This window comes from Arvicanthis niloticus, chromosome 6 (assembly GCF_011762505.2).
Source record: "Arvicanthis niloticus isolate mArvNil1 chromosome 6, mArvNil1.pat.X, whole genome shotgun sequence".
NCBI lineage: Eukaryota > Metazoa > Chordata > Mammalia > Rodentia > Muridae > Arvicanthis > Arvicanthis niloticus.
Genome location: NC_047663.1, coordinates 89,373,515 through 89,401,418, shown reverse-complemented (window position 1 = coordinate 89,401,418; position 27,904 = coordinate 89,373,515). Strand labels below are relative to the sequence as shown.

At 51.6% G+C, this 27,904-nt stretch overlaps 1 protein-coding gene across 5 annotated transcripts; it reads left to right on the top strand.

Moving 5' to 3' along the window:
• The first annotated feature begins 86 nt into the window (after nt 1-86).
• On the top strand, nt 87-27,135 carry Capn15 (calpain 15). 5 transcript variants are annotated; one of them, XM_076937105.1, is made up of 13 exons: nt 90-337; nt 11,712-12,000; nt 19,826-21,299; nt 21,872-22,080; nt 22,181-22,364; nt 22,433-22,656; nt 23,415-23,540; nt 23,622-23,778; nt 24,672-24,829; nt 24,916-25,142; nt 25,248-25,414; nt 25,494-25,672; nt 25,747-27,135. In XM_076937105.1, exons 2-13 carry the CDS (start codon nt 11,825-11,827, stop codon nt 25,922-25,924), a joined length of 3,459 nt encoding a protein of 1,152 aa, XP_076793220.1. In that variant the 5' UTR covers nt 90-337; nt 11,712-11,824; the 3' UTR covers nt 25,925-27,135. The 5 variants fall into 5 exon arrangements, 4 of the variants coding, with proteins under 4 accessions (XP_076793221.1, XP_076793220.1, XP_076793219.1 ...); XM_076937106.1 differs by having other exon boundaries at nt 87-337; nt 24,916-25,414; nt 25,751-25,847; XR_013111406.1 differs by lacking the exon at nt 25,248-25,414 and having other exon boundaries at nt 88-337; nt 25,747-25,847.
• The last annotated feature ends 769 nt before the right edge of the window (nt 27,136-27,904 follow it).

Sequence of the window (27,904 nt, the reverse complement as noted above, 5' to 3'; positions counted from 1 at the left end):
GGGAGCCGTAGTTCCGGCGCGATTCCCAGTGCCGCGTGCGCCCCTTACGCGCCGTAGCCTCAGGTCCCGGCAGGGCGCCACGCTACGGAGGCGGCGTAAGGCGTACCGGGTGGGCCGGGCGGGACGGCGGGCGCTACGGAGGCGGCGTAAGGTTGCCGGGCCGAGACAGATCTTCGCGGCCAAAACGCGCTAAGCCGGCGGAGCATCGCGGCTGGCGCGAAGGGGGCCTTGGTGCCCTCCGGTAGAAGTTGTGGGCCAACCGACTGAGGGCCGGCACTAGGGCCGCGCCCGCCTAGACCGACCGCGAGCGCTGAGGAGGCGCCGCCGGCTCGCTAAGGTGAGTTCCACCCTAGGCGGCCGGCCAGACGGCCTAGGACTCGTAGAGCTCGGCCTCGGGGCATCAGCCTGGATGCTCCATGTTTGTCCTGGGAGCAGTAGATTGGCTTGTGGTGAGCGGGAAGGGAAGGGGGGAGCGCGCCGGAGGTGGGGGGCGCTGGTAGTGTGGGTCACTCGAGGCCAGCCTAGGAACCTCAGACGCAGGCGACCCTCGGTTCCTGCCTGTCCTTGAGTGCCCTCTTGTTCGGGGCTAAGCGTTGGCCCACTGCCCGAAGGTGTAGGTCGTGGGGGCACCATCTGCAGAAACCTGCAGCTGCCTGGGGGCGGCAGCAAGAGTAAATCGTCCTGTGTGCCCCCTCATCCCACTCTTCTGTTTTGGTGGGCCTGTCAGTTAGGCCGGGAAAGTTACAGAGCAGCCCCTTGACAGCTGCAGGATTTTCTTTTTGTTATCTGAAAAGGGACCCTTCTACTTCTGATTTGGTAACCCTGTTGTGTGGCCAGATGGCCCTTGCTGGGATGGTTCTCAAGGTCCCTGAGTGCCTGTGGTTTGTTACAAGACACTGGTAACAGGATCGTGAAACACCTAACCTCTAAAACAGGATACCTCCTGAGTTCCAGGACTCCAAACACCCAGGCCCAGAACCTGAGAGCCTTCCTGAGTGTTTGGGGCTGACCCTACAGTTCAGCAGGGAATCAGGAAGAACTGCTACATAGTAAGAAGTTGTGAGATCCACCTCTCCAGTGGCAATTTCCCCTTTCCCAGTCTGGAGGACTGCAAGTCACAGATGTGGAGCTTGCCTCTGAGTTTCTTCCTGCTTTCAGAGTCTAACTGTCAGGGATGCGCTCAGTAGGCTCAGGACCACCATCTCAGTCTAGGACAGTTGTGTCTTGCTGAACAGTAGCTTGTCTCCATGGGGTAGTAGATCCTGCTTCCTTTGAGGTCCTTCTGCTCCACATTGATACACCCATTTCTTTTCCAACATCTAAGAATCCCTGGAGCTGTTTGACTGGCAGACAGGTCAATGACCCCCAGGAAGGAAGATTTAAACCCTCCTGGATCCAAGGCTCAGAAACTGTACAACCTAACTACAGTAGGGGATAACCTTCAAAATCTCTGCTGCCCATGGTGTCTGAGAGATGCCCCACATCTATATAGAAGCCTCACCTTATTCTTTATGGGAAAAGGGTTCCATTGTGGCCCATCCTTGGATCCAGGCTTTGTCCTTGTTCTGACTATCAAAACAGCTTTACTTACTCCCAAGCTTCCCTAGCCCTTGTACATTGTCCAGACCTTAGGGCAAAACTTGTAAGCCCCATTTTACAGATGTGGAAACTGAGGCTGTCGGACATCAGTTGGGGCGGGCAGTAGATAAAGTTCTAAGTCTCCAAACCACAAGCTATTGTTTAGTCTCCTTTCACATTCTCATTGGTGGCCCTTGAGAAGAGCCTTTTGGTGACCTGAAAACCTTCAGTATACATGCTGTTAATGAGCTGATTACTTAAGAGCCTAAGGAGGGTAGATTAGTCCTTTGTCCATCCCTGTGGTCTTTGGTATTAACACTGCCTCTCATTGCACTAGACAATTGCTGGGACTGAGAAGGCAAAGTTAAACTTTTGTTTTTAAAAAACAATTTTAAATGATAAATGAAAAATGTTGAGCTCTTTGAAAAACACCAGCTACAGAGAGACCCAGGATCACTGGTGACTTGTCTCTTTATTTTGTTCTGATTTCTTTACTATGTGACCCGGGAGGCTGAATTTTGAGAAACACAGCTATGGCCTTAAGACTCTGGGCTCAGGCCTAAAGGACACTTCCTCTCCCCACCTTCACCCCTCCCCAGGGTTGTGGATTGTTCTCCTTCCTGGCTGTTTATCTCTTGACTGCCCTGTCCTTCTGGTTATGTCACCTGACAGTGAGAGCATCCTGGAGTGCACCGTGCTCCTATTTCCAGAAGCTTTAATTAGTCCCCAACTCCTCCGGCTGGATGCATCTCTACCATTTGGCCTTTGCACATTTGATTCGTAAACCTCCAATATCGTTCTGGCCTATCCCCAGGGTTCTACTGGGGCTCCCCAGCTCTTGGAGTCTCCCACACTCAAGACGTGTGTGTTCTTTCTTTGCAAGTTCTGGTAACCAGCTCAGGTTAGCCCTACACTGAGCAGGTAGCCAGTGAGCATCGTCAGTTGGCTGCTGACCTTTGGTAGCCTTGGGTCAGTTGACTTCTAAAGTTTAAAAGATCTAATCCAGAAAAGCAGTTTGTGGTCTCTGTGGAAACAGGCACCTGGCCTCAATTGTTTCCCAGTCTGAGAAGTAAACTACCAGCTTATGACCCTTGCTCAGAGGAGGCTTGGAGACCTCCTTAGCCACATGATTGTCACTCTGTGGGTCATGGCATGGCTGTGTGGAAACCTTGTGACCAGTGGACCAAAGAGCATTTTGGTGTGGGCAACATATTGCCTACCAGACTGGTCCTACTAGGCAGACAGTTGCCAGGGTGGCATTGTAGGAGGACAGTGTGGAGATGCAGGCGTGGTTAGTGTGGGCCCTAAGGTAAGTCATCATAAAGTGCTGGACAGTCTGACTGTTCTTTTCTACTCTTCTGCACAAGCTGCCATGTGGGAAACCAGTGATGTAGCCATCACTCCGTAAGGACTCACTGGGCACCAGAGCAGGCTTGCTCAAGTCTCCGTTTCAGGAAACCAAGCACACTTGCACTGGCCTCGACCCTCACGTACTGAGAAAGGCAGAGTTGCGGCTCTCCTGCTCCATACCGCATGTCTCAGCTTCCCTGCGTCTGCCTTCCCCACTTCCTGTGGCTGAGCTGGAGGAGGAACCTGGACAGTGCGTTGGGATATTGGAAGGAAAGCAAGTTGATAGCGGCTGTTTGATAATATCAAGGTGCGGCCCTACCTGCTGCTAACAGGATGGGAAGGCTGCAGAGCGCTCACTGATGCAGAAGGTGCCCTCTCCTGTTGCCTTCCTCTGTGGTTCTTAAAAGTTGTATTTAAAGAACTCTCAGACTTCTGTTCCTTGCTTGGTCTTGCTGACCATACACAGTTTAATGGAAAAATCAATAATTCTACAGCTTTCTGGGGCCCCTGCCCTTCTGTAGATGTGGGAAGGCCAGAGCGCTGGTGGGGAAGGAAGTGCCGAGAGACATGCTGTGGCCTCTGCTCCTAATCCTTGCCACCTCTTTTTGGAGCCAGCAGTGAGCTTGAGTGCCCCATGATTCTTGTTCTGCTGATGGCAAGACCACCAGGCTACACGTCCACCTTCTCTCTTAAAATAGTATTCCACATTGAACAACACTGAACTTGTGAACTAAAGATTTAAATCCTTTGTCTTCCTGGCAATACCACCTTGAAAATACAATTTCCCTTCTCATAATGTATAATTAAGGTGGTGTACAACTCCAGAGACACAGAAGGATGTTCAGTGACCCATTTCCTGTCCAGGATGCTGGCACGTAGATGTCTCAGACTGTCCTTGCCTCAAGAGTTGCTATAGCTCACCTCAGCAGGATCAGTGTGTCTTACTTGCTCTGAATAGGTGTACAGCTAGAGGTGCCACTACTGTTCTGAGGTCCAGCCTCAGCTCAGGGGTGTGTGTGTGTGTGTGTGTGTGTGTGTGTGTGTGTGTGTGTTTACATGTATGTCTGTGCATGTTTATCTGTGTGCTTGTATCTTTGTATTTGTGTGTATGTCTGTCTGTCTATGTTGTCATCTGTCTTTGTGGAGGCAGGTTTTCTCTGTGTAGTCCTGGCTGTCCTGGACTTACTCTAGACCAGACTAGCCTCAAACTCAAGAGATCTGCCTGCCTCTGCCTCCCGCGTGCTGGGATTAAAGTTGTGTGGAACCATGCCCAGCTCCAGCCTGAGTTTTTGACTTCTGGCTATGAGCTAAAGACCAGGGAGTACTTGACACAAATGGAGAAATCTAGAACTCAACTGCCTTGTATCCTGTTCTGGCTTTCTCTCCACTTAGAAGACAGAGTGAGAGGCTGCAGGCCAGCATCCTTCTTAAGGCTTTTACCCTACACCTGGCTCTTCGAAGGGCTTTCTTATTTTCAATATAATCTCTGGTTCACTTTTTGAGTTCATATTGCACGCTGCTTCCAAGGTGCAGGTGGAGGGTGGTGACCACTGTCTCCAGGATTATTCATACGAGAGGGCCGTGGCTAAGTGAGTGTAAGAGATTGCAGTGGCCCAGAAAGGAAGTACAGGATGAGGACACATGAGTATCCTGTCTGGAATGGCAGCAGATGCTGAGGAAAGCAGAACTTTGCAGCTCGAAACAGTGGCTGCCCATTGGCAGGCAGTTGGAGTGGCTGAATAGTGACAGAACCTGAGTCCAGGGAATCTTGATGGCACTCTGCTGTTTGCCTGAGCCCAGCCCCAACCTGGGCATGATTCCCTGGCAGTACCTAGACAGCCTAGGCTTCCTTGCCAACTACTACTGATGTGTGGCCCTGGCGATGCACTCTGCCCAAGGGCAGAGCCAAGTTGAGGAACATCAAGACAGGATCTTGACTAAGCTCCTGTATTGTCCTTACCAGTATAGAATTAGCCACAGGCCTGTTTGACTGTGGGACAAGTTGGTTCCTGTGACAGTGACAGTGAAGAGCCAGCAAACCTTGTCCCCTGTGATCTCTGTCTGTGGAATAGATACAACTTCTTAAAGGGAAGGAGTCCCTGGGCAGCATGTACTCAGGTGGGACAGTAAATGACATCCTCCGAAAGGTTCTTGATATAGCACTGTAGAAGAGGGCAGGGCCTGAGCCACATGGCCAGTTAGGACTCATTTGCAGGACTTTGGCTTATGCAGATAATCCTAGAGGCTGCACTGGGTGTTCCTGAGCCAGAGTCCAAATCTTGATAGGAGTTGTATACTCTCTTGGTGGGTACTGCAGTGGTCAGCTTGTTCAGAGGCCTTTCCTAAGGCAGCAGCTCAGATGTGGGCACACTGGCATCTTGTCATGTGTGTAGCCTTACGTGAGCTAGTTACCAAATGGTGTGGCTTGTTTCTTGGGTTGTTTGATGGAGCAGCAGGGCTGAAGTACTGAGGTGGGAGGAAGAACCCATTTCTCTGGGCCAGTGCCCAGGGTCTCTAGGGACCAGCCCTCTGTTCTGCTGCCCTGCCCTACCAACCTGGTTTTCTGACTTTTCGGAAAACATTTTTGGGAAAGCTATGCTAGTGGCATTTGGTCTTATCACTTGGGTCTCATACCCTCTTGGATGTACGACCTAAGATGTCTCGCCTAAGGCCTGCCAAAGGCTCAGAGAGCTAAGGGTAGTTTATTCCTGTGGAGACACTTGACCTGTCTTCAGAGAATGCTGTTCAGCCAGTTCTCACAGGGTTGGTTGCTTCCTTGAGGTAGATTCTAGCCTAGTTTCTTGAAGGGAGGGTTTACTTCCTGTCCCCAGGCCATTTTCTCTGGAGCTGGCCTTGCTATCAGCTGTCTTTTGGACAGAATTGCATCCCAACAGTGGCTTACTTTTGTCTTCACATCTGAACTCACTGCCTCCTGCACTGATGGGTACAATGATAAGGTATGGTGGGTAACTGTGGGTGTCAGGTGGGGTCTAGACGATGTTCTCCTTTACCATCTACTATCTCAACAGGGGAGTGACACGGGGGTTACTGCAGTTACAGTGGGGGTGAAGTTGTCCTTCATAAAATTACCAAGAGGAGGGGCTTGTGTGGTAGGTACTTTATCAATTGTTAAAGGAAACCTTGTTCTACTCTTGTTTCACTGGGGTTGGGCACTGTGCCTAGGGTACTCCCAAATGGGGATACAGGAAGACATTGTACTTCCTACACCAAGAGCTCTAGAAGCACAAGGTACACAAGGTCTCTCTGGCCTTGACTTGGTGGTATCCCCAGATTGTCCTGGAAATGAGACGTCCCAAAAGTCTCTGAGAGCTCTGGGCAGGAAGTACTGACTTGGCTGTGGCGATGTGAGTCAAAAGGACAGGCTATACAAAAGGGACCTTCATAGTGGGTTTGCAGCCCTTAGACAGGTTTTGTGGCTTGTGAGAGCCATGTTGGTCGCCATCCAACCTCCAGCCCTAAGCACCTGTGAGGAAAAGCTGAGTCTGTCCTACCTGAAATGTACCAAGCATCTCCCCTGCAGATGGGCCCTCAGAGCCAAAGGTGAAGCTGTTGATGCCATAACTAGGACTTGGCCTCCTGACTGAGAGGACACCCTTATGTGGCTCCATGCAGAATCTAGTGGTAGCGTCATCCAGTCTTCTCATGCTTGCCCTGGGTGGATACCCTCCAGCTGTCCTTAGCATATGCAGAGAACATGTCACACCAAGGCTGGGGGCATGCTAATGCATCTTGATAATTAACACTTTATCCTTCAGAGCAATGGCAGTCCCGCTTCTTTGAGGCCAGATCTAGGCCACTGTCCCATTTAAAAGTAGAACAGTTCCCAGATGAAAATAAAGGAGGTACTGGCTGGTAGGTCGTGGAATTGGGGAGGCATAGGCTCCCAGGCTAAGAGGATGGGAGAACCTACCTCTCAAATCTTGTGGTCCTTACTGCACCCTGCCCCTTCTGCCTCCTGTTGGAGGCTGATGTAGTTACGCTAAGTCATGTAGCAGTGAGGCAGTGTCTGTAGCAGGGCCTTCTGAGAATCATTACTTGCTGTGCCCGACCTCCTAAAGCAGCCGGACTCACAACACAGGTCAAAGAGTGTTTGCTGAGCACACAAAAATGAGTAAAAGGATGAGCAAGTGGAGTGCCCTCCACAGTAGGGGCTTTATCTGCCAGCGAGCCCTGTAAGAGAGGACAGCACTTGGGATGACTCAGGCCTAACACCCAGGGTGGGGGCCATGCTGTTCTCTTTAGAGTACAGCCTACGCAACCAGAACGTGAACAAAAACTGGATCCACCTGTGTTGGCATTCCTCAGTGTCCCTGCCTTCACCACATGCTAATTATGCTGGACCTGAGAGGGGCTAGCCTCTTCCAGAGAAGGCCTGGTCCCAGTGTCCTTGGCCAAGTGGCTTGGGTGGGATAATTGCTTTTGTAGAGAGTTGGCCAAGCCAGAGAAACAACTAACCCTCTCTAGGGCTTCTGCTGAATTTCCTTTCTATTCTCTCAGTGGCCCCTGATTATCAGAATCCAGAAGAAAGGCATGTAGAACCTTTTACCCAGCTGGCTACCATACATGTGGACTTACCAACAGCCAGGGTTACTGGAGATGCTGGGGCCTAAAGTTGTGCTTGAAAGGCCAGCAGCAAGAAGGTGGGTTTCAAGAGGCATACATGTACAGCTATGTGGTGAGCCACACAACCTTACACTTGACAGATAGGGGCAGGAGGATCAGGATGGAAGAACATTGTTGTCTACATAGTGTTTTGGGCCATCCCGAGATACATGAGACTCTCAAAACAAGCAGAGCCAGATGATGCCAGCTTGTCAAGGTGCGGGGGCCCCCTGGCCAACAAATGCTGGTAGTAGCCGAGTGCTTCCTGGTGTGTGTGGTAGGGTAGGGGGCAGGACTAAGACTGTCAGCATCTTCTCTCAAGCCTCAGGTGGCCCTTAGCCAGGGCAGAGGCTCATCGGCACACCAAAGGACTCTCTCCTCCTTGACAGCAGATGGGGGGGGGGGCTTTGTAGCATGGAGAGCTCCTGAGATCATTGCTCTTTCTGCCTTCCTTCTTTGTTCTGCATACTTAGCAAATAAGAATATGCTGTCCCCACCCTCCCAAGAGACCCTATCCTATGCTCAAAGAAAGTGTCCCTAGAAAGCAAGCACAAGGGCAGGAGGAGGATAGGCTCTGGGCAGGATTGGTGAGAGGGGTAGGTGAGGATTATAGAAACGGGGGGGGGGGCGCAAACAGCACCCAAGCCCATGCAGGTGCCTAGTATCTCCCTGGAGGAGCAGGTAATCTTTTGCAGGCAGATAGGCAGCTTTCACAGTCAATGGGAAGGACCCTGTTGTGAGCAAGTTTTGCCCCATGGGCACTTTTGCTGAATCCAGCTCCTAATACTTTTCTCTCCCTCTCTCCCACTCAGTGTTTGAGTATGAGAGAGGAGCACCAGAAATGCTGGGATACAGTTCTCACAGGAAGCTCCCATGTTGCCAGGGCTTGTCAGTTTGAGGGGTTGCTCTGGCACTGACAACCACAGGAGACACAGGTATCCTGGGTGACTATTGTAATGTGGGACTAATGGATAGAGGCATGTTTTGCTGGGCATCTGAACAGATTCCTGCCACCAACAGTTTACTGTAGTTAGAATGCTGGAATTTTGGGTTCTTTTAAAAACACAGAAATATAAAAATGTTTCACTCTAATCCCAGGTGTGGGGATGTGGGGCTGCTTTGCAGCTGCTGACTATGATTTGCCTCGTGCCCCAACAAAGGCGTGGTTTTGCCAACTGCTGATAGTTTCTGTGACATTTGGAATTCTGGGAACTCTTCAGAGGCTATGTAAGTGTTAGAGCCCCTACAGGCATTGTTGGGAAGTGGAGGTTGCATTTTGTTAGTAGTCAAGATCAAAGAAGAAACAAGACCAAATTAGATTCAGATCTCTGCTCCCTTCCCCTGCCCCTCCCCCTGCCCCAGCCCCTGCCCCACCTTCCACTCTCTCTCTCTCTCCCCTCTGTTCTTCTTTCCTATCTAGTGATATGGAGTAGAAGGGGGGGGGGGGAGATAAAGGATCCTACAAGGTAGCAAAGACCAGATACAAGCAACGAAGAAACAAAAAGAAAGAAACTAGATTTCAAGATCTCCATCTCTCTTTTTCCCCTCTATTCTTTCTCTCCTACCTAGTGATAGAAGAGAAACCAGGGAAATGAAGGATGGGAAAAAGAAGAATCCAGAGTAGCACAGACCAGATACAATTCACTGATGCTCCATACAAAGCCACCAGCACAGGTGCCTACTGGGTCCCATGAAGTGGCATGTCTATACTGAGCTAGAACACAGTCCAAAGATCTTGACTAGAGCCAAGGACATTGTAGTGCTCCAGAAGCTGAGGCAGGAGAATCAGGAGTTTGCTACCAGCTTAGGCTACAGTATAAGACCCTGTGTGGAAACAATCAAAAGCAGTAAGAATGTGAGGTTAGCTGAGGTTACTTTGTGGCACCTTGAGAGGGCTGGAGAGTGGGGAGAGGCAGCTTGACCAGAAAATGGATACTTAGTAACTCAGTAATGTCATTTGTGATGATTTCATACTGACAGGACAACAGTCTATAGATGTTGAATTGCACAAAGTATGCTAAAGTCTTTTTACCTGAGCTTTGTTTTTTGTTGGCTTGTTGGGCTGCTTTGTTCCTTTTTTTTAGATTATTTTATGTATATAACATTTTAGGGGTGTGTGTGTGTGTGTGTGTGTGTGTGTGTGTGTGTGTGTGTGCCTGGTACCCATGGATGTTAGAAGAGCATGTCAGATCCACTGAAACTGGATTTATAGATGGTTGGAATACCATAAGGGTGCTGGGAATCCAACCCAGGTCCTCTACAATAGCAACAAGTGTTCTTAACCATTGTGCCATCTCTTGAGCTCCCTGCTTTGTTTCTTTTTGAGGGGTCTCAGTATGTACCCCAGGCTGGCCTTGATTCAGCTGCTTTAGTTTCCTCAGTACTGGATTATGGGAGGTCACATAACCAGCTCTACCTGTCCTTTGCACTTTGCATTATTATTATATTGTGAGGGCAGGGAACATGGGCATACATGTGAAGATCAGAAGACAGTTTTGGGAATTCTTCCATGGTGGGTTCTGGCTAGATTCTCTAGCCGTCTCTTAGTTCTTTGTAACCCCTTGTGTGGCTTGCAGGAAGCCTGAACCTGTGCTGTACTGTCTAAGCCAGCCAGCTAGCCCTCCTTAATGGAACAGTCAGGGGACATTTATGGCTTTTTGTGCTGTGTGATCTCTGAGAGAAGCCACAGACAACATGTAAATAAGTGAGCATGGGCTTTCATGTAGACACTGAATTTTGAATTTTCTAGCCCAGTGTGGTATCTTATGCTTGTAATCACAGCAACTGGGAAGTGGAGGCAGGAGAATGCTGAGCTTAAACCAATCTGTACTACATGGTGAGACCCTGTCTCCAAAAGAAAAAAAAATGAAAAGAGGGATGTGAAATGTTAAATTGCACATAGGTTCAGTTCTCCTACCCTTTCCCTTTTGTTTTGTTCTCTAGCCATTTCAAAGTATGGATTAAAAGCCTTCAAGTCTCAAAGGGCCACCCAGCCAGTAGAACCAGTCCTTTGGCAAAAGCAGCCCCTCACATGCTAACTCAGAAGATGGTCAGGAAGGAAACACTGTTTCATGGGAGAAATAGCTGGTTCTGATTGAAAGCTTATGGTGAAGGGGTTACAGAACTACCCAGCCCCATACCTGGATGTGTTGGAGTGGGGCTGGGCTTGGTGCTAGTGGTCCTCCCAGGTGGCAGGTGCTGGCTCTCAAAAGCACTACACAGACTGTCATCCATGTCTCCTGAGCCTTCCTGAGTACGTCGTAGGTGTGCTTCTTGACCCCTTATATCAGTCTCCTCTCATCTGTACCAATGTCGGTCGGTGTTATAGAGACTTACTCAGAAGCCAGAGAGAGTGCTATTGGAGACTTGGGTAGGAACTGCTGAAACCAGGACAAGTTTGTGGCCTACCCTATCAGAAGGCAGCATACATACAGACCTTCACCTATACCTAGAAGAGGGCTATAAGTTATCCTATGAGTGTCTCCCCAACTGCCAAGTCCTCGGGTTTGTTGGGTCTCATTACCACCCCCTTAGCCACCAGGTGTAAGAGGACTCTCCTGCAGCACAGCCTATCCGCTTCCTCCTGGGGTAGATAGTCTCTCAGGTTCCCTGGGATTCTCCAGCTCTAGGGCTTGCCTGGTGAGTGTGTGTTTACACAGTCAGATGCTGCCCTTTGAAAGTCACAGTTTGACCCTGGCCTCTTAGATCTAAAAGTGCCATCCCACTGTGTCCTCAGCCCCTTCATTTTTTCCTCTCCTGTGGACTTAATGTCTCCTTGATAGTTATCTGTAATGAGGCAGAATTGTTCTCCTAATTGAGGAATAAAACCTCTTTCTAGACTAGAGACAAGTTTGAGAGGGATGATGGGTTTTTCAAACTAGGGTTATTTCCTAAAACCCTAATGCGCCTCAAGACAGTGAGCTGCAGCTCTGCGGAGTGCTGGCCTTTGGCCTCTGACCTGTATTCCTTTGTGGAGCTTGTCTGTGCACTACAGTGCTGAGTACCTAAAGTCATGCCGAGCTTCCTGAACCTCATTTTCCCCTTGCATACCCAATGGCATGCTGGGAAATTCTCCCGGGCCTAGAGTTTGATCTGTGTGAGTTACACTGTTTTTTCTCTCTTTTTATTCTGTTTATTTTTGTTGTTGTGTCACTGACCAGCCGGCTGCCCTTTCTCCGGTGTGGGCACTCTCCTCTCTCCATGCTTCCATCCGTGTGCCACCGGCCAGAGGTGACCAGGCCCGGCTCTCTACGTGGCCGCTGTCAGGGGGGCCATGGGGAGCTCCGCCTCCTCCCTGGCTGCCGAGACGGAGTCAGACCACGGCTTCCCTGGGGGGCCACCCTACCCAGGGCCCCCAGCAGCAGCTGGCTGGTGTAGGAGCGGCCCTGGGGAGACTGTCTGGGGAAGTGCTCTGGTCACCAGACAGCACCCACGACCCAGGGCCCGAAGGTAAGAAGGTGGGGAGGGGCAACTCTGAAGGGTCATGGGCAGGAGACCTCTTTTTCAATGTGTCCTTCCTTGGCATAGATGCTTGCGTAGAGCAGGGTTTTTTTTTTGTTTTTGTTTTGTTGGTTTTTTTTTTTTTTTTTTTTTTTTTTTTTTTGGTTTGGTTTTTTTGAGACAGGGTTTCTCTGTGTAGTCCTGGCTGTCCTGGAACTCACTTTGTAGACCAGGCTGGCCTCCAACTCAGAAATCTGCCTGCCTCTGCCTCCCAAGTGCTGGGATTAAAGGCGTGCGCCACCACCACCCGGCTCAGAGCAGGGTTTCTGTTTAATCACTATTTTTTGGCAACTCATTTCCCCTAAAAGTGCAGGAGCTGATCTGATCTGGGGTTGCTGCTCTTGCCTGGTGGGTCTGAGGCTTTCCTCTGCTTAAGATTGTGCTATAGCATGCTATTGAGCAGAACTTGTTGTCCTAGGGCCTGTTGTATTCCTAGGAAAGCTGTCTGGAGAGCCCTCCTAGGGTGGCTGATGACTTCAGCCCTTGTGGCTAGCATGTATTAAGAGTGCTGGCTCGCTTCACATAATTGTCAGAGTCGAACACTGCTTCCCTCCCCTAACTTCAGTGCCTGTGCTCCAGTATGGCTGCCTTTAAGGATGCCTCTGGCTGTAGAGGACCACAGGGGCCTACTTTTCCCTTCAAGTCATCCTTTCTAAGCCATGCATGTCCTCAGCTTCCTTTTGAAGGGGTATCTGACACTCCCTAAACATCCAGGACTTCACCTCAGAGAGGATGTAGGCCTAGTAGCTCTGTTCTATCGAACCCAGGTAACTCTTAACTTTTCTCTACTCAGAAGCACGTGGCTATGACTTCCACAAACAGCTGTCAGGAATAGGAAATTAGATGGGCATAAAGTTGTAGACAGGAGACTACCTTCTCAGGTGCCTTTGACAGCAAAGTCTGAGCTGGCTGGGGTGACTAAGGAGATACTGGTACTGAGACTACATGAATCTGTAGAGTGACGTACGTCACTCTAGTGGTCAGAAGACATTGGTCTGGAGAGACGTGACAGGCAGAATGATGGCAGGGACCTCCAAGCAAGTGGGGATGGTGCACTGTTTCACATGTACATGAGGGATCACAATGTCAGTTTCCCTTGGGTCTACAAGATATTCCAGGCAATACCTCCAATTCGAGGTTTAACTCCTTTAAATAAGACTTACATACTCTCTTAGTCTTTCTGTTGCTGTGATAAAACACCATTGACCAAAATCAACTAGGGGAGGAAAAGTTTATTTCAGCTTACAGTTCCACAGCACACCCTGTCCCTGAAGAAATCAGGGAGGGCACCCAGAGGAAGAGCTGATGCAGAGACCATAGAGAAGAGCTGCTCACTGGCTTCCGCCTCAGGCCTCACTCAGCTTGCCTTATAGCACCCAGGACTACCAGCCCAGGGGTGACACTGCCCACAGTAAGTAGACCCTCCCATGGCTATCATCAGTCATGAAAATGCACCACAGGCCTGTCCACAGGCCAGATAGTAGAGGCATTTTCTCAGCTGAGGAGTCCCTCTTCCAAAATGACTCTAGCTTATATCAAGTTAACGTCAAACTAGCCAACACGCACACCATCAAATTCAGCTGTTAGTACTTAATGTACAGGTCATTTTCAACCAGTCATAGCTTTGAACAAACATTGTTATTAACTGGTTTGCACCTGAAAGAGATCCTGTTTGTAGTCATTTGGTCCCTGCTCTGGCCCCAGGTAGTCACTAAGCTACTTCCTGTCTGTAGGTTTACCTTTTCTAGAGATTTCACATGTGAGCTGGGTCTGTCTGGCTCGTGTCACTTAGCATACTGTCCTCAAGGTTCATCCCATTGCAGCTTTGTGAGGCCCTCCTTCCTTTTCACACTTGAGTGGTCTGCTGTCTTAAATGTAAGCTACCCTTGGCTTGTCTGCTCATAAACAGTATGCTATTTCCACTTAGCTTTTATGCATGGTGCGTCTTATAATCATTCATGCTAAAGATTGTTTTATTGTTTTTCGTTTGGTTGATTGTTTTTGCTGTGGGGGTTTGGTTTGGTTTGGTTTGGTTTGGTTTAGTTTTGGTTTTTAAGAAAAAGGTTGTCTGTGTAACAGCTCTGGCTGTCCTGGAACTCACTCTTACAGACCAGGCCTGTAGGTCTGCCTCTGCCTCCAGTGTGTCAATATGCCTGACATGCCTGGCTCTTTTTTTTTTTTTTTTCATGTTAAAGGTTTTTATGTGGTCATGTGTTTAATTATTGTTTTGAGTATATCCCTGGGCTGGAGTTGCTGTGAGTTTATATAACATTCTGAGAAACACTGCTGTCTCAGTGGTCGGCCCATTTACATCCCCCCTAACAATGTAGGCAGGGTTCTGGTTTCCTCTGACTCTGACAATGCTTGCTCTCTTCTGTCTTTGACTAACCATCCTGCAGGGTGTGCAGTGGAGCTGTATTTGATTTTAATTTGCATTTTTCTGATGGCTATTGGTGTAGAACATCTCATGTTTGTATGTGTATGGTGCGTGTGTGTGTGTGTCTGTGTCTGTGTTTGTGTCTGTGTCTCTGTGTGTCTGTGTGTATCTCTTGAGGAAAATTTGTTAAGACTAGAATTGCTAGGCCTACACTGTGGCTTTGAGTGCTGAGGCTATATGTTGGACTTTTGTCTCAGTCTTGTAAATCAATCAGCTATGCCTCAGCAGAGAATATCACCATACACATGTCACATGGGCGGATGACTTTCCTACTTTCATATTTTACTAAATTCGTGTGTGTAGATGAAAGTTCAAGTTCATTGTTGCCTCATCCTTAAGTGAGTTTTTTTGGGGTGCCGGAGGTGAGGGATTGTTCAGTGTTCTGAACAGTCACACCTAGACTGCAGAACTTGCAGGCTGCAGCAAGAAGCAAAGTAGGATTGCTAAGAGTTTGAGGCAGCCTGAGCCACATAGTGAGCTGCAGGCCATCCAGGGCTGCTGAGTGAGACCCTGTCTCAATAAGCAAAACAGCACAAGATTCCGGTGGCTATAGAGATGGTACCGCGGTTAGGAGCAGGCACTTCTCTCCTAGAGGACACTGGGTTGAGTTCACTTTGTGGCTTATAATCATCTGGAACTCTGTTCCTGGGGATCCAGTGCCTCTCTGACCTCTAGGGCCTTCAGCGTGTGCATGGTACATATACATAAACTCGGGCACACACACACAAATAAATATATTAAAGCCAAGATTTTTGCTGGGTGTGATGGTACACACCTTTAAGCCTAGCACTCTGGAGGCAGAAGACTCTAGAGGCAGAAGCAGGAGGATAAGGAGTTCAGGAATAGTCTGAGCTACGTAAGAAAAAAAAATAAAGACATCCAGAAGGGTTTAGCTGGACAAGTAGGATAAGGAGAGATTTCCAAGACCTGAGAATGTGTCATGGCTCCATATAGGCAGTGGACATCCAAGTTGAATCAATAATAAATTCAATAGTGTTAATGATCTGGAAGAATCCATCCATACATACCCAAACTAGAGGGGATGGATCTCAGAGGGTTACTCGGCAAGACAGATAGCAGAAAAACAGATGACACTGCTCTGTGGCCACCTGTCAGGACTCCTTCCTCACATAGGTGCATACAATCACACAGAAGTACAAGCACATGAGACAGGCAGCCTTTTCCCCTGCGCTGATAAGGCAGGAGTGGGCTGGGAGAAGCATGGGGCATGGCAGCTCCTCATATCTAAGGACTGTCTGTCACCTCCAGAATAGCAGGTACTCAACTTTAGGAAAACACCCATTGTGTGGATAAAAAGGCTGCTCACACCACCTGAGCCAAGAAGATCAAGGTACACTGGATCTCCCTCCTCGCCGTCTTGTGAGCTAAGTGTAGGAGCCCTCTTATGTCCAGCCTCACCTGGCTGGTTAATCAGTACACAGTTGATTTAGACATTGGCTGCCTGGGGACAGAGACAAGGAGGACACACCTATCCAGAAAGGTGGAGCAGGCTAAGCCAGGAGAGTAGCCTGGTGTATTTCCCTAGAAAGGTAGATGTCACCCTCACCCTTTTATACTCAGGACACTGCCCTGAGTATAAGTTAGGGCTAAGAAATTGCGAGGGTAAGGCACAGAGCTGCTCTGCTGGGCAGAGGTAGCCATCTTTTAGTTAGCAGCTGCCCAGGGCACCCTCACTCAGCTTGGTTGTTTTATGGGCTCTTCCTAAGAGGGAAAGACTCCTACCAAGGCCACAGCCTGATGTGGCCACCTCTGAGTTCTCTGGGTGCTCACTCCTGGTTACTCAGGTGGGCTCTGCTGTAGCTCTGGAGTGAGCAGATTTCTCTGGCATTTACCCCAGTTTGCACTGTTGTAAGCCAGTGTTCTGACAGGTTGCAGTTATTTCTGTGAACTCACATTCCATAATTTAGAAGTGTTGAGAATTCTAGAAAATAAAGCAACAAAATCCTTTTTAATTTCTTTCTACTTCTGGACCTAAGGGTCAAGCCCAGTATCTCACACCCAGGCAAGCCCCCGACATTGGTCAAGCCCAGTGTCTCACACACAGGCAAGCCCCCGACATCGGTCAAGCCCAGTGTCTCACACACAGGCAAGCCCCCGACATCGGTCAAGCCCAGTGTCTCACACACAGGCAAGCCCCCGACATTGGTCAAGCCCAGTGTCTCACACACAGGCAAGTCCCCGACGTCGGTCAAGCCCAGTGTCTCACACACAGGCAAGCCCCTGACATCTAGCAGCACTCTGCCCGTCATTTTAAGACTTCCTCAGGGGCTTTGCCAGAGTCTATATAAAGATTTTATTGAGTCTTCAGCTCTTCACAGGCTTTTACTACAGAGTTTTGTGGTGATAAAGACTTGCCTATGGACCTCAGGCCTTGAGCTCTGGACATAGGCCTGGTCATGGACTGTGAGCTGTAGCCAGGTGAACCAAGGAGGGTGATAGGTAGGGGGTCTTGTAAGGTACACAGCACACAGCTGACCAGAGTTGCCTAAAGAGTCTTGATAGGTTTTCCGGTTACAGAAGCCTCACAGCTTGGCCTCTGGTCAATCTGTCCTACTTCCCAGGACAGATATGATCTTTAGGCATTATTTGGTTTGTATTGGAGTTGTCCTGTGCTCCAGATGGAGTCTTCCTGGTGTGGCTCATCTACTGAGAGTCTCCATGTTTGCCCCTCTGTCTACTGTCTTCCAGTAGATGGCCATGCTCTAGGTTCAGTGGGGCCAGAGCCAGACACTGGCCACTGCGGCTATTTCCTGAGATGAGGTAACACCTGGACCTCTCCCTAGTATTTGAAATTTATACTAGTAATCTTTCTTCTTGCTATGACACAATATCTGACAAAGTTGACTAAGGGAATAAGAATTTACTTTATTCTTTCTCTATCATAGAAGGGGAAGGGTTGCCAGTGGGAGTCAGAGTCAGTGGGACCAAAGTGATCTTGCCTGCCTCTGCCTCCTGAGTGCTGGCCTTATTATATTCATGTGCCACCACACCTGGCTCAGGCCAACATTCAAGTCAGTGTCTTAACTATGAAGTTTCTATAATTCTAATATCCAGTGGCATAGAGTAAACATACCCCATTCCAACACAGAGCAAATGGGGCACAGCAAGGTAAATAGGGTAAAGAAAGCCAAACCCTGAATCCTGAAGCTCGGTGCCCTGAACCTGTGGCATATTGTGACATTATCCAGACTCCCATGGCCTTGAGTAACCCCATTCTCCACATGTGCCATCTACAGCACACACAGCCTCTTTGGGCATCTGCACTCCATTCCTGCAGCTTTCCTCAGCAGACATCCTATGGTCCTGGCATCCCCAGAATCACAGGCTGTTCATTGCATCTTGGAATTTACTCTCACAGCACTGTGGCTCTCAAGGTCTTGCAGAAATTCTGACTAGGTGTCCAAACATATTATCCTATGGGGCCATTTTTATTCAAACCATCATGGAAGGTATACTGTCCACTGCTCAAGGAAAACATGACCATGGGAGCAGGAGGCAGCTGGTCAAGTTATCTGCAGCCAAGAAGCTCATGCTCGCTCCTTCTTCAGATACTAATTTCTGTTGTGTGTGCACACTCATGCACACCATGGCTCACCTATGGAGGTCAGGGAACAATTCATGGAAATTAGTTCTGTCCTTCTACTGTGAGTCCCCAGATGTCAAACTCAGGTCATCAGATTATGGTTTGATTTGGTTTGCTTTTTCAAGAAGAGTTATACTGTGTGGCTCTGGCTGTCCTGGAACTCACTCTGTAGACCAGGGTGGCCTCAAACTCACAGAGATTCATCTACTTCTGCCTCCTGAGTGCTGGGATTAAAGGCATGTGCTACCACTGCCTTGCCAGGCCGTCACATTTACTTGCTGAACCATCTCACCAGCCCTTCTTTTTCCCTTTTTATTTAATCCTGGATCCCAGTCTATGGGATAGTATTACCCACCTTCAGAGCAGGTCTTCTGGGCTAGGCATGGAGGGATATGTTGTTAATCCCAGCACTTGGAAGAGGCAAGAAGGTCTCTGTAAATTTGAGGCCAGCCTAGCTATAGAATGGGTCTTTGCTCTTCAGTTAAACCTCTCTGGAAACACCCTCAAAGATGCTGCCAGCAGAGGTGTGTCTTCTGTGTGATTCCAAATAAAGAGTAGTCATCACCGGCACTCCTCAGTTTGTATGTCAGTGGCCTAGTCCTGAATCAGAGAGCCCTAAGAGAGCCCCCTAGGAGCAATCCATGAGGATTGACTTCCCTCAAAATACTCCTGGGATGTGACCTGTCAAATTTGCTCTAGCCCACTGGGACCCTCTGGGATGCTCATCTTGCTTGTGCTGTGAAGTAGGTGTGCAGGTGGAGACAGTTAATGATATCATATCAGAGAGGTACCTGGGGGACACACATGGGGTGTTCTAGCCTTAACCATGAGCCCTCTCCAAGTAAAGGAGTTGAGGAGAGCACCTGTGAATTTGCTGCTCCAGGCTCTCAGCCCCTTCTGTCCACTTGGGCCTTGCCCACTATGGACAAGGCTGTGAGTAGCTCAGCGGCATCTACATATGAGACTAAGCATCTCTCCACGTGTCTCTCCTGAGGCTGACCAGCATACACAAGCAGGCAGAGTCAGGAGCTCTCCACGTGTCTCTCCTGGGGCTGACCAGCATACACAAGCAGGCAGAGTCAGGAGCTACTCTGAGCCCCTAGGCAAGTCATATTTTGGAGGGAAGAATTGGTTTGGTTTTTTGTTTTGCTTTGTTTTTCTAAAGAGGAGAGTTTTCCTTCTTCCTGAACCAAAGGATTATGCATTTGTTCCAAAGCCCAGGAGAAGTATGTCAGGTTCCTAGGCCCATGCAAGGTATAAGCCTTGTAATGTCTGCCTCCATCCAGGCTCACCCTGTGTCTGCTCGGTATCGTCACTGTGCTCAGGTAGCTTTTCCAAGAAGGATCCACACAGCCTTCCAGTACTCAGCTTTCAGCCTAGTGCTATAGCGTATACCAAGCCCATAGGGAACAGGTTTAAATCTGATCCTGCCTTGAACTAAGGAAGGTTCAAGTGGTCTCCCACGGCACCTATAGATGAGGGGAGCTACAAAGCTGAGATCCACAGTGGACAAAGGCTCAGACTGTTCTTGACCAGTGGCCATCCTCACACCTTCCCTCCTGAACATACTCTAGACAGAACATAGCTGACCCTGAGTTGGCCACACTTATTGCCTTGGCAGACATTTCCCTCAGTCCCAGTCACCCTCCCTGAAAGAGTGATATCTGTCACCCATGGGACATTGTGACCATAGGCCTCAAAGGAGCCACACTAATTAGGTCCTTCCCTTGCAGCCACACTCATTCTCCTGGGTCTATGGCCACAGTTGGGGAGTGGTCCTGTGCGCGCTGCACCTTCCTGAACCCTGCCGGCCAACGCCAGTGCTCCATCTGCGAGGCCCCCCGACATAAGCCAGATCTTGACCAGATCCTGCGTCTCAGTGTTGAGGAGCAGAAATGGCCCTGTGCACGCTGTACATTCCGGAACTTTTTAGGCAAAGAGGCTTGTGAAGTGTGTGGCTTTACCCCAGAGCCTGCTCCTGGAGCCCCTCTGCTGCCCATTATCAATGGAGTCCTGCCCAAGCCACCCACCATACTGGTGGAGCCAAAGGGCAATGGCAAGGAGGAAGCAGGCCCAGTGCGGACAGCAGGGTTAGTGGCCACAGAGCCAGCCAGAGGGCACCTTGAAGAAGAAGAAGAAAAGGAGCAGGAGGACGAAGGGGAAAGGGCAGAGCCTGGCAGTGGCTGGGCATGCCAGCGCTGCACACTCCATAACACACCAGTGGCCAGCTCTTGTTCTGCCTGTGGGGGACCCCGGAAACTGTCACTGCCTCGCATCCCCCCAGAGGCCCTGGTGGTTCCCGAGGTTGTAGCCCCTACTGGCTTTCATGTTCCTGGTTCATCCCAGCCTGTCCTCCCTGGGGAAGGTGCTGAGGCTGATTCTCCTTCTACCAGCCAGGGTCCCACCTCCACTGACCAGGAATCACCTAGGGTACCACTCTTCAGCCCCTTCTCACCCACCCTACAGAACAACCCTGTACCCAGAAGCCGCCGGGAGGTTCCCCCTCAGCTTCAGCCACCTGTGCCTGAGGCTGCTCAGTCCTCAGCCTCCACAAGCTCCAAAGGCCCCCAGCAGGGCCCTGGAAGAGCTACAGCTGGGGCTCCCCGCCTAGCTGAGCTGCTCTCAGGCAAGGAGCTGCTGCCAGGCAAGCGACTGAGTGTATTGGAGGAGGAAGCCGCCCCAGAGAGCAGCCCTGCCCGCTGTGAGTCATGCAGTGATGTCATTGACCTGACTGGAGACATTGTGCGTTACACACCTGCCAGCCCCTCCAGCCCTGACTTCACCACCTGGTCATGTGCCAGGTGTACACTTAGGAACCCCACAACAGCCCCCAGGTGTTCAGTGTGTGGTGGCTCCAAGCTGCATGGTTTCCAGGAGCACAGTGAACCCCCTACCCACTGCCCTGACTGTGGTGCCGACAAGCCTGGCCCCTGTGTTGGCTCCTGTGGACGAGCTCCCTCAGCACACAAGGCTGCCCGTCTCTTGCCTGATCGCCTGGGCCAGTGGGCCTGCCCTGCCTGTACTCTGATCAACACACCTCGGGCCAAGCACTGTGCAGCCTGTCATACACCACAGCTTCTGGTGACCCAGTGCCGGGGGGCTACCCCCCTGAGGCGCAGGGAGAGTATGCATGTGGAAAAGCGGAGGCAGACAGATGAGGGCGAGGCCAAGGCACTTTGGGAGAACATAGTGGCTTTCTGCAGAGAGGTAAGTAGCCTCTTTTTTGAGGCTGAGAACCAGCTTGACCCAAGGTAACTAATACTTATCTCCACTGTTCATGTCACTCCCCCTTAGCTCACATGCCTAGGAGGAGGACCCCAGACCTCCCATGTGTAAGCCCACAGAGAGATGAGGATACAGTGAGGCTGTCCTACACAGGGCAGCACGGAGGCCCTGTTAGAGCCCAAGGGACACCCTGTGTTTCATTTGAGTTCAGAGCATGAGCCCTAGGTGGCATCGCCATTTGGTCAGCTGAAAGAGCAGCTGGAGCCATGCCATACCAGGCTAACACGCTCAGGGTGGCCTGCTTGCCACTGGCCTGCAATGTCATGGTCAGGGAGTCCAGGTATTCCCTTGCCCACTCAGGATCATCCTGATGGTGAGCCCTTCAAACCATTCGAAGTTGCCTAGCACCGAGGTTGGTATAATGTGCAGGGGCCCCACCTCAACCTTCTGAAGCTCCCTTGGGAGGGTGGGGCTTCCCCCAAAAGGTAGAGTGGGGTCATTCTGGGTCAGAGGCTGCCCTGCCCAGCCTGAATGTCCGGCCATGGTCCCTGCAGAATAGTGTGAACTTTGTGGATGACAGCTTCCCCCCCGGGCCTGCATCTGTCGGCTTCCCAGTGGGCGACAGCGTCCAGCAGCGAGTGAAACAGTGGCTGCGGCCCCACGAAATCAACTGCTCTGTCTTCAGGGACCACGGCACTCCGTGGTCAGTCTTCCACACCCTGAGGCCCTCTGACATCCTCCAGGGGCTGCTGGGGAACTGCTGGTGAGGCTCCAGGTTCCTGCCAGGGCCAGACAGGCTCAGGGGAGGATGGAGGCCACTGTCCAGTTGTGGGCATGTTGTGAAGTTGCCTGGCTCCATCCAGGTTCCTGAGCGCATTGGCAGTGCTGGCTGAACGTCCTGACCTCGTGGAGAGGGTGATGGTCACACGTAGCCTATGTGCAGAGGGTGCCTACCAGGTGCGGCTGTGCAAAGATGGCACGTGGACAACAGTGCTGGTGGATGACATGCTGCCTTGCGATGAGGCTGGGTTTTTGCTCTTCTCACAGGTAAGACAGCAAGGTGGGAGGTTGGGTCAGAGAAGCCAGGCAGTCTTTGACTCTCATCCCTCCCCCAGGCACAGCGGAAGCAGCTGTGGGTGGCCCTCATTGAGAAGGCACTGGCCAAGCTGCACGGCTCCTACTTTGCCCTCCAGGCAGGGCGTGCCATTGAAGGTCTGGCCACACTCACTGGAGCCCCCTGTGAGAGCCTGGCACTGCAGGTCAGCTCCACTAACCCCCGAGAGGAACCTGTCGACACTGATCTCATCTGGGCCAAAATGCTGAGTTCTAAGGAGGCAGGGTAAGAGGGACAGGCACTACCATTGTCTATGGCGTTGGGAGGAGAGGCGGAGCCGTGGGAAAAGTGGACCCCCTTTCACTATATCTGCATCGAACAAGGTGCTCTAGTGCAGCCGGCCAAAGTCAGAAAGAACAGCTGGTACATCTGAGTAGCCACACTGGGAAGAGCCCAAATCTCATTACCTCCCACTTAAGAAAAGACAGGCAAGGCCGGGCGGTGGTGGCGCACGCCTTTAATCCCAGCACTTGGGAAGTAGAGACAGGCGGATTTCTGAGTTTGAGGCCAGTCTGGTCTACAGAGTGAGTTCCAGGACAGCCAGGGCTACACCGGGGGTGGGGGTGGGGGAGGTAGGGGCTAGAAAAGAAAAGACAGGCAAGAGTCTACAGAGGGACCCTATGGAGTGGGAGGAGGTGTTCTGAGACATGGAGCACCCTGGGCAGCTCCGTGAGCCTTGACACCTGTCTCCCAAAGTCTAGGAGAGTATAGCTCCAAAGACTACAGAAGCCCTGGGCCTGAGAGAGGATGCCGAAACCCACACCTACCACTGAACTTGGCAGTATTCCTGCCCACCACTTCAGGCCTAAGCCTTCAGAAACCAACTTGCTCTAGTCCAGGCTTTCTAAGCTCATCCAGAGTGGGCCAGTACTTCCTGAAAGCATGTGTCATGTGGGTCACAGACTATATACCCCACATTCAAGGAGGGCAGTCTCCCTTGCTGTCCATCCATTTCATCAGCCAGGGTTTCTCTGCCCACACAGGTTCCTCATGGGTGCCTCCTGCGGGGGAGGTAACATGAAGGTAGATGATGCTGCTTATGAGAGCCTGGGTTTACGTCCCCGCCATGCTTACTCCGTCTTGGATGTTCGTGATGTTCAGGGTTCCAGGTAGGAGCCTAACTGGTTGAGGGTGGATAAGTGTATCAGCACAGGGCACACAGTTTTGGTTCTCAGTCCTGTGATCCACAGGCTCCTGCGACTCCGGAACCCATGGGGCCGTTTCTCCTGGAATGGCAGTTGGTCGGATGAGTGGCCACACTGGCCAGGGCACCTGCGAGCTGAGCTCATGCCACATGGCAGCAGTGAAGGTGTCTTCTGGATGGAGTATAGTGACTTTATCAGGTACCTGCATGCCCTCACACGTCCCATGGTTAGAGCATCTGGGAGCTGGTCTGGATAAGCAGCTTTTCTGTGTCCCAGCTCCTGCAGGCCTCTGAATGACAGCTCTCGGTCTGGCCAAGGAGTTTAGGTCTATAAATACACAGGGCTTTTGTGTGAGTCATTCTGCATCCTCATGATGTCCAGGAAATATGTCAGTTCACGTCACTGTGACACATACTGGAGAGGAACAACTTAAAACTAGTAGCACACCTCTGTAATCCCAGTGCTCCAGCAGCTCAGCTGAGGCAGGAGGATCCCAAGATCCTGAAAAACATAATGAGTTCCAGACCAGCCTGGGCTTTTTGAAACCTCATCTATCTATCTATCTATCTATCTATCTATCTATCTATCTATCTATCTATCTAAAATGATTTCAGCATATGATAGCTAACTCCATGGCTTTAGATCTGGTAAGGCAGCAGGGTGTGGCAAGAGCAAAGTTGCTTATCCCATTGCCTCTAAGAACCAGAGACAGGAAGAACCATGTATATCCTCTGTGTCCTACTTGCTCCAACCAGGCACCACATTTTCATAGCCTTTCCATTCAGCTGTGAACTCACTGTTGGCTTCGCCCATGGATGAGGTTAATTCCCTCCTGGCTGCAGTAGCCCCACCAGCTGGGGAGCAGACACTTCTCATACAAACCACAACAGGGCAGCACCCTAGAGGCATGCTTCCTGCTCAGAGAGCCTTTTCTGGAGAGATGCTGGGGCTCCTAGGACAGGGAGGGAGTGGTAGGAGACAGCCTGGTGAATGCTGGGAGCTGAGCAATGGAGACCCGGCATGAGCACAGCACCCTAGAGTGGGCGCACTGGGTTGTGCTCTTCTCAGTTGCCCTTTTCCTCACTGTCTAGGTACTTTGACTCTGTGGACATCTGCAAGGTACACTCAGACTGGCAAGAGGCTCGGGTTCAGGGCTGTTTCCCAAGCACTGCCAGTGGGCCCGTGGGTGTGACAGCACTCACAGTGCTAGAGCGTGCTTCACTGGAGTTTGCCCTCTTCCAGGAGGGCAGCAGGTAGGCAACAGGGTGGCCACTATACCAAGCTAGGAGCTCATGGCTGTGGCCACATGAACACCCAGCCTATTGTCTCTGGCCCTCAGGCGCTCGGATTCAGTAGACAGCCACCTCCTGGATCTGTGCATCCTAGTGTTCCGGGCCAATTTTGGCACTGGTGGCCGCCTGAGCCTGGGCCGCCTCTTGGCCCACAGCAAACGTGCTGTTAAGAAGTTTGTGAACTGTGATGTCATGCTGGAGCCTGGGGAGTACGCTGTGGTGTGCTGTGCCTTCAACCACTGGAACCCTGCTCCACCAGGGCCCCCTGCCCAGGGTAAGGGCCCCAGCCAGATGAGGCCCACACCCACCTTCCCACCCTCCGAGCCCCAAAGCCCACCCACGGGAAAGCTGCTGGCTCCCTTATCCACACCCCCCACAGCCTCCAGCCCCTCAGCAGGGGTCCCCCGAGGTGCCCCCGAACCACCCGGCCACGTACTCGCAGTGTACAGCTCCAGGCTGGTCATGGTGGAGCCGGTGGAGGCGCAGCCAACCACACTGGCCGATGCCATCATCCTGCTCACTGAGAGCCGGGGCGAGCGGCATGAGGTGGGTGGGGTCCTGATGGGGGTGGGCAGCGGGTGGGCAACCACCAGCCCTGGCCCACCCACCCTGTGCCTGTGCCCAGGGTCGAGAGGGCATGACCTGCTATTACCTGACTCATGGCTGGGCGGGGCTCATCGTGGTAGTGGAGAACCGGCACCCCAAGTCCTACCTGCATGTGCAATGTGACTGCACCGACAGCTTCAATGTGGTGTCTACACGTGGCAGCCTACGCACCCAGGACAGTGTACCGCCCCTGCACAGGTGGGTACCTGCTGTTTGCTTGCCTGCCCTGGGCCCCCAGTCTTCCACAGGTCCTCATCAGCCCTCTCCTGCAGGCAGGTCCTGGTGATCTTGTCTCAGCTGGAAGGCAATGCTGGATTCTCTATCACCCATCGCCTGGCACATCGCAAGGCAGCCCAGGCCTTCCTCAGTGACTGGACAGCCTCTAGGGGTACCCACAGCCCCCCACTCACACCTGATGTGGCCGGCCTACATGGACCCCGGCCACTGTGACTGCAATTCCCTAGGGCAAGGGCTGTGTGCAGATCTACCCACCTGCCCCCTACATGCACTTTATGAGGGAGACCCCCAATGGAGGATGCTTGAACCAGAATCTCAGGACCCTGCCCAGGGAGCCGCCAGCCACAGGGTGCAGCCTCCCTTGGGCCTCCCTCCCCTCCTATCCCACCCCCAAGTACCCTCAGTCCCCCACCAGGCCTCCCAGCTGCCATGCAGAATACCTCGAACCAGGTGGGCTTCATTCCAGTACTTCTGTCTTGAGCCCTGGGGACAGCTTCAGGTGGCCAAGGCCCAAGAGGGGCTGCCCTTCCCTGTGAATGTTGGGTCACTTGCTATAGAGAGGCAGCCCAGATATATGTTCACAGAACCAGTTGGGGGTTCAGAGGCCATGACCTGCCTTGAGAACCTGGGCAGCCCTTTGTGGGAACTCAAATCTGCTGCTTCTCCCTTTGGTTTGTCCCCAAGCCCAGTTCCCTGCCCTAATGATCAGGGTCCTGATAGCCCTGGCATGTGAGCAGCACACTGCAGGAAGCACATGCCTGGTGGCCATCGGCCAGGGCTTGGGGACGGCTACACCTCCTGCAACACTATGCAATTCCTGGAGCACCTGCCAGGATCGAAGCCATGATGGGGCCGCAGGTCAGGAGCCAGGCCCAGCCCTGCTGTCTGGAGAAGCGCTTTGTCCGTAGCTTCCCTGGCCACAGTCAGCCCTGTCCCATGGCCTCAGTCTGTCCACAAAGAGGAATACCCCTCCCCCAGTCCCATTGCAGGCACATGTAAGGTGTGACTGACTACTCCTCCCCTAGATGAGGGAGCCCAGCTGCCTCCTGCCCAGCATTCCCCCAACTGCTTGTCAAGATCAGAGCCCTTATCTGCCACATGGACGCCTGAGTCATTTCCTGGGCCCCCCACTTGGCTGCCACTATCCTGCAGCCCCCTAGGTAGTGGGCAGCTCCCATATGCCCACTGTCCTTGCCTCCATGGGACTTAAGAGTGTTTTTATACCTAGAGAAACATTCCCCTTCCCTCTGGACCTCCTTTTACTCTGAGCTGTGAATATTTTTAACCCTGTAAATAGGACCAGCTCTTCGAACACAGAGACTATTTTATCAGCTGTCAGTCCCTTCCTTGTTCGATGATGCACCCCACAGGCCATTTCCACTCAGGCTCCAAGGACCAAATAAAAGTGTTTTGTTTTGTAAGGAGCTTGCAGTCTGTTGTCACCCTTCCAGTACCAACACACACAGAAGCAGGCTGCTCCGAAGGCCAGGTGGGGGTCTCCTGGATAAACTCGAGAGGAATAGTATGGGTTGTAAGGTGACAGCTCTTGCTTCTGCCTATGACCCAGCCAGACTCCTCAAGAAGTAGTGAGTATACAGGTGCGACAGAGGCTGGAGCCTGTCCCCGGGGTTTGAGCCTCATAGCCAGGTAGGACCAGCGTGGTAGGCAGGACAGTATGTGTGCTAGTATTTTTTTTTTCCCTGTCTGCACTGGGGGGATGAAGGCTGTCTAAATCCATCAGTCACCAAGAAGGAGCAGATGGAGCCAGAGGGCGAGTGGGGCTGTAGCTGCTGCTCTCTTCTTGGCTGCTGTGCTGTGTCCCCTCCCAGCTTGGTGCAGGCTGGGCCCATCTCATGTCACAGGTGACGCTAAGCTGCTCAGCCCATCTCTGGCCAACAGCCCAGGCTCCTTCAGGAGCTGGAGGATGCCCCTGGGCAAGCGGGGGCTGGGGGTTCACGGCCGGAGTGCACTGCGTAAGAGGCCTGTCACAGGCCAGCCCATCGAATGTGAAAGCAATTAAAGCCACCAGCAGTGTTCGCTCCGGGCGGGCCTCGGGCAGCGGGGCAGCTGCCACAACACATCTCACCTCGACGCCCACAGCGCCTTCCCTGCCCCTATGCGGCTGCGCACCAGGCTGGACCTTCTCTCTCAGTGGAGGGGCAAGACGTATCCCTATGTGTACTTACGGCAGGA